The following is a 6,108-nucleotide window of genomic DNA, read 5'->3' as shown; positions in this document are numbered from 1 at the left end:
GATGACTGAGGGCTGTAAAATAATGGTAAAAATATGAAAGACGAACTAAAGTACACGTTCTTTATTGTTTTGACAATTTCTTTTTTCCACAAAAAGAAGAATTTCCGCCCTAGGGTAATTTGAATAGAGGGTTCATTCCTTTCTTTGTTTAGAAGAGACAGCTGTTAAGGCTTTTGGAAAACCTCCCTAGCTAAGTAAATCTTTTCAACGGTACTAACAAATTAAACAACTAGGGTAGTTTTGGAAGCTAGACGACACTTATACTCCCTCCGTTTCAATTTATGTGAACTCATTTGACTAGACACGGAATTTAAAAAAAAAATGGACTTTTAAACTTGTGGTGTAAAATGAGGCACATATATTTTGTGTAGCTATAAATCATTGCATAAAGGTAAATTGTTTCTAAATAAGGAAATTGGTCATTCTTTTTGGCACGAATTAAAAAGGAAATAAATTCAAATAAATTGAAACGGAGGGAGTATTATTAAACCAGCAGCGATACAGAATGGAAAGGATAAAAGGACTAACCAAATGCGAACTCAGAATTTAAAGTTTATGAATTCTAAATTTGTCATTGAATTCATAGTTTTTATAGTTACTGGATTCACAATTGAATATTTACACATATTTAATGAATTCTTTAATACAAATGATATTCGGTTTAAAGTATGCATATTTGCATTGTGCTCATGTCTCGTAGATTTCGGATGCATAATATAATGATTTGTGCTAATTTGTGGTATTTCTATGTGTAGGAATCATCCGGATGCAATTTAGGACGAAAGTGTGCGAATTAGAGCGAAAATGGGAAGAAAAGGCAAAATGGCCCAGTTGAGCACCACATGCAGCATGGGGGCGCACAAAACAGTGTGTGAAGAGGTTGAGTGCTAGGGCCAGGGCCCCACGCTGCCCTGAGCACTCAAGACGCGGACTTGTCCTATATCGCCGGAAACTTGATTATTTCGGCCCTACACACTCCCAACTCGTATAAAAGGGGTCCTAAACCTATTTTGGAGGGGGGAGGGGGACGTTTTTGAGAGAAAAACATAAGCACAGAGCCGCCGTGGAGGCCGAAATTCATCAAATTCAATATTTCTTCCGCAAAACTTAGTAATTTTTATGTTTCTTTATATGATTTGTTGTTTTGCTACCATGTCTATGTGGAGATAAATTTCACGTTCTAGGGTTGTGGTTCTTTCATGAATATTATTATTCGGATATTGATTTTGCTTTCTTGATTTATCATATTGGTTTATTTATTCAACCTTGCGCTTAATTATTTGATTGTTTGATCACCAATGAAATACTATTTACGAATCTAGAGTTGAACTCGAAAGTGGGAATTCTAGATTGCATATAGAATTAAATAGAGCAAGTTCTTGAACCTGGGTATCGGGGAACAGATTCGCAGTTAGGATAGACATATACCTAATTGCCTTGCATGGTTGATGTACATGAATTATAAATGCGTTCTTGTTAGTTCTAATTCCATAGACATATAGGCGTTAGGCTCGCTTGAATAGGTAAGTAAGAACTCGACATATTCTTATGAGTAATATTAACCCTGTCAACCAATGAACTAGATGAATTAGTCAGTCAATTCAATTGAAGAATACAATAGGAATGTTAGATAACCTATAACCATAGATCGTTTTCATTACATTGATACATAAAAATCTATTATTCCTTTGTTTAGAGTTCATTATTTGTTTATGTTTATTTTAATTAGTTTAGAATCAAATACTTCTAGGTTTAATTCTTGTTTAGATAATTAGGATAGTCTAATTTAGTTAATAATTAATCACAAGTCCTCGTGGGTTCGATATTTGACTTCCAGTCACTTTATTACTTGACGGTCTCATATACTTGCATGTGCGTTTGGCCGCAATAACAAATATAAAATATAAACAAAAGCTACTTGGGTCCGTCCAAACCCGTAACTTATTACTCTCCCCTTCGCCCCTAGGACCAACCAAATTTAAAAGTGTTGACTGAATTCTGTTCCTATTTTCTTCACAATTTAAAAATTGACTCGGCCTTCCTTTTTGTTGATTACTTCAAAAGTTACGGAACCAAAATATGCGAGTTTAGCTTCTGTACATTATCAATGAGCATGGCATGGTTTACCCCAACGTGGGACTTTTCGGTGTAAATTCGGATTTAGTCGGACCTCAATGTAGGTACCGAAAAAAGGGTTGAAACAAATAAAAATAAAAAATTTATGTTAAATAAGTTATTACAACTGGTAAATGGTAATGTAAACATCTTTTATACAGTCAATATATGAAATTTAAATCCAATAAGAAAAATATGTTGACAAGAAGGTGCATATTTTATGCATAAGCTGCTCAGCATATTCGGTGGCCTAAAATAAAACTTAAAAAGGAGGCCTTAAATTTATTTTTTTGAAAAATAATTCATATATATAATTTTATTTGAAGTTTATTTTGTTAGCTTTTTGAGATGCAAAATTATTAATTATTAGTCAATCCGTTTAATCTTTTTTTTAAGACATTGTTGATCTTAAATAAGATTTTATCAATTTTAACTTTGAAAACGTCTTTCAACTGAGGCAACTTTTACAGGAACTGTTAACATTATTCTATAAGTAATATATGCATTTGAAAAAAAAATCAAGTCTTTTTAACTGATTAAATATATCAATTAAAATATTATTTTTTAGTTCTACTATTTTCTTAGCACTTTTAATTCATAAAATAAGTCTAAACCATCGATACTACAAATAACAAAAGCTAAAACATTGGAATTTGTTCTAGATGTTGATAATTCACTACTTCAATTTACTTGCTGCACTTCGGGGATGAACCAAAAAGATTATGCAATACTTTATTCGGTGCACTCCTGGGTTTGATTTTTTACAAAATAATAATTTTCTTTGAAGAATGGGGAAAAGGAGTAAAGTAAACTTTGTGTCCTGAAAAAGAAAATAAACAAAGAAGCAGAATTTATATATATCCTACTGACTAAGTTAAATGTAACCCAAAATAAAGTCTACATTCACACAAGGTGAAGGTGTTGATTTCATTACCTAATTTATCTCATAATTCACGCAATTTATATTAACCACAAATTGTCTTTTCTTTTTTATCAAATTTTTGTACTTTTTATAATAATTTTAAATAAAAAAGCATCTATAAACACAGTCCTAATACTGGTAATTATTGGAAAATAGGGCCCCTCAAATTTGGGGGTCCTTAGTGGCTTGTGCATGCATGCAACAGTCTTAAGTTTGAGACAAGATCCGTCCAATAGCTTTAGTTGCAATTTAAGCACGCCATTGTTGCAAATTAACTAAGTTAAAGGGTGTGTTCATACGTTTTCTTACTTTTTTTCATAGTATTTAGTTGTCTTAAATGCTTGAAAAATATTTTTCGTGCTAAATCATTTTTCTCCAATTTCAGAAAAATAACTTCCCATCAAGTGCAGAGAAATTATTTTTTTAAACTCTCTTTCAAACCTCAGTACCCCCACCCTCCAATCCACCCCTGAAACCCTCGACCCACCCCTACCTTGGGCTATCCACCGATCCTCAGAACGACCACCCAACGACCTACCCCTCGTACCTGTACCACTGCCCCCTCCACAAGCCCCTCTCATACCGATCGTTGAACCACGAGCCTGAAACCTCAACCAACAATCTCACTTTTCGACCCCTAAACCCCAATCATTGACCACCGCCCCCACCCTTGACCCTCTCCTCACGACCATCCCCATCCCCTTACTTCCGTTCCCTCGAGATTCAAATCCTCACCGCCCTTCCCAGCTCACACCGCCCATTCTTTCCCATAGTATTTTTTTAGATTATATAAATACTCTTGGGATTATATTTTTTTCTTACTAACCAAATATTAAAAAATGAGTAAAAAAATCAATAATTTTTCAAAAAATATTTTCTTTCATGACAAACACACCCAAAAGACATAAAGTTCCCTGCATGCAATATGTGCTCCTCATACATGATTTTAATTTAAAAGTGATTCAGAAGTGACCTCAAATTTGAAATTAATCCATGTGAAATGAGAGGAAAAAATGGCAAATTTATTTGACGAGTGACAATAAGAGGCGGATGCAGTGGTAGTTATGGGTTCAATTGAACTCATAACTTTCGATGTTGAGTAGAAATTTATATGTAAAAATTTATTAAAATTGTAAAAATAATAGATTTGAACCCATAACTTTTAAAATATAATGAGTTCAATATTAAAAATCTTAAAAGTTAAACCCATAAAATTAAAACGGTGAAACAGCTCCATTGACGGTTGACTTAAAAGAGTTCTCCTAAAGCTGGATCTAGAAAATCAACACCTCCTCCTTTAATAATTGAACCAAAGGAATATTGAATCAACTCGTAATATCCGTGGTCCGTTCCCCCAAACGTGTCAACTTTAACATAAACATTATAGAATAACATAAACGTTATAGAATACTTCACTGCATCCTTTTCCTCTATATGAAGGCCCCTATATATATAGACCACTCATATATTGCCTTCACATAAACTCACATCTCTACCAACTCACCTCAAAAGCTCTCTTTCATCAATTCTCTCTCCTTACTTCTTAAGTGAAGAAACAAAAACCCACAAAGCAAAAAAGAAGTCTGCACCTGAAATATAGTATATACAGAGAGATGGATCAAAATGTACCAGTAATGGCAAAAAAGTTCTGGAAAATAGTCCGAGTGCCTTTTTTCATACTGAGGAAAGGCTTATCAAAGAGAAAACTAATGTTTGATCTCAACTTATTAATGAAGCGTGGCAAAATTGCAGGCAAAGCCGCCATTCAAAACCTCATGTTCCACCATAATAATAATACCTGTCCTTCCTCTACCTCATCTTCCAAAGAGTACTACGAATTCAGCTGCAGTAACAGCCCTGCTTTTCACCTTCCCTTTAACCTTAACAAACGCAGTAAGCACAATCATCACCATGAAACTGACGGCGACGTTTTAATGGTTAATGCTGCGGTTTTGAAGGCGTTGGAGATGATTCAGAGTGAAACGGCGTCGCCTGGATTCGGGAGAACTCCTACGGTGAGGCAATTAAGGGTAACTGATTCGCCGTTTCCTCTTAGAGATGGTGAGGGTAACAGTCACGTGGATGAGAAAGCTGATGAATTCATTTCAAGATTCTACAGAGATTTGAGACGAGAAGCTTCTGCTTTTGCTTAATGTTTTTTAAAGATTTTGAGAGTTCATGCATGTAATTGAGTCCACTCCTGTGCAATAAACAAGAAGGACGTTGTATCTTACACAGTTTCTCAGCGTTAATAGTTGGTGGAGTAATGGAGAATTTGTCGCTTCCATTCTGTCTCTATGAGCTTTTTTTTAAAGTTTTCTTTTCGGGGTTTTGAGGAAATTATCAGTAGAAAATAATGCTAGTATATAAATGTGATGGTACCGTCCCTTAATTTTCATTCATTTTTATGACATTTTCAAGGCTGAAGTCCTGAAATTCTGGCATTAGAATGTCGAGTACTTTTTATGTCCTTTTCTTCTCGAAAATAAGAAAAGCAAAAAGTTAAATTAGAAATCATTACTTACTCCTACAAGTTAAAGCAAAGCATTGAACAAGGTTAGCAAGTTAACATTTTTTCCTTCCTTCAAGCTCAAGGGTATGTAATCTTAATAGGAGTAGATTCAACATATTCACTACCTATCAAACCATAGTACTTACTCGGAGTTGGGTTTATAATTTTCAGTTTATACGACCTCTATTAGGAAAGGAAATTGATAATAGAAGTTAATCGTCATGTAAAACCAAAAAGAAATCCTGGAATTTTATTAATTTAAGTGGGCATTTGGACATAAGAATTGTAAAATTTCAAAATAGGGGGAAAATATATTTTTAAGTGAAAATAATATTTGAAATTTAGAGTTGTGTTTGGACATGAATATAACTTTGAGTTGTTTTTGAAGTTTTGTGAGTGAAAATTTTGAAAAATAGTTTTTTTGGAGTTTTTCAAATTTTTAAAATATGTTCAAGTGAAAATTGAAAATTTTATGAACAAAAGCTGATTTCGGAAAAAGCGATTTTTTTTAGAAAAAAAAGAATTTTTTTTTATATCCAAACAGGCTCTAAGTATCACA

General features: G+C 33.6%; 1 protein-coding gene across 1 annotated transcript; it reads left to right on the top strand.

Annotated features, from left to right (window-relative positions):
* Positions 1-4,498: 4,498 nt before the first annotated feature.
* LOC107780606 (uncharacterized) lies at positions 4,499-5,323 on the top strand. Its single transcript, XM_016601159.2, has one exon. It carries the CDS (start codon positions 4,651-4,653, stop codon positions 5,188-5,190), a length of 540 nt encoding a protein of 179 aa, XP_016456645.2. The 5' UTR covers positions 4,499-4,650; the 3' UTR covers positions 5,191-5,323.
* The last annotated feature ends 785 nt before the right edge of the window (positions 5,324-6,108 follow it).

Source organism: Nicotiana tabacum, chromosome 22 (genome assembly GCF_000715075.1).
Source record: "Nicotiana tabacum cultivar K326 chromosome 22, ASM71507v2, whole genome shotgun sequence".
NCBI lineage: Eukaryota > Viridiplantae > Streptophyta > Magnoliopsida > Solanales > Solanaceae > Nicotiana > Nicotiana tabacum.
The sequence above is the reverse complement of the archived record's forward strand: the minus strand, read 5'-3'. Positions and strand labels throughout refer to the sequence as shown.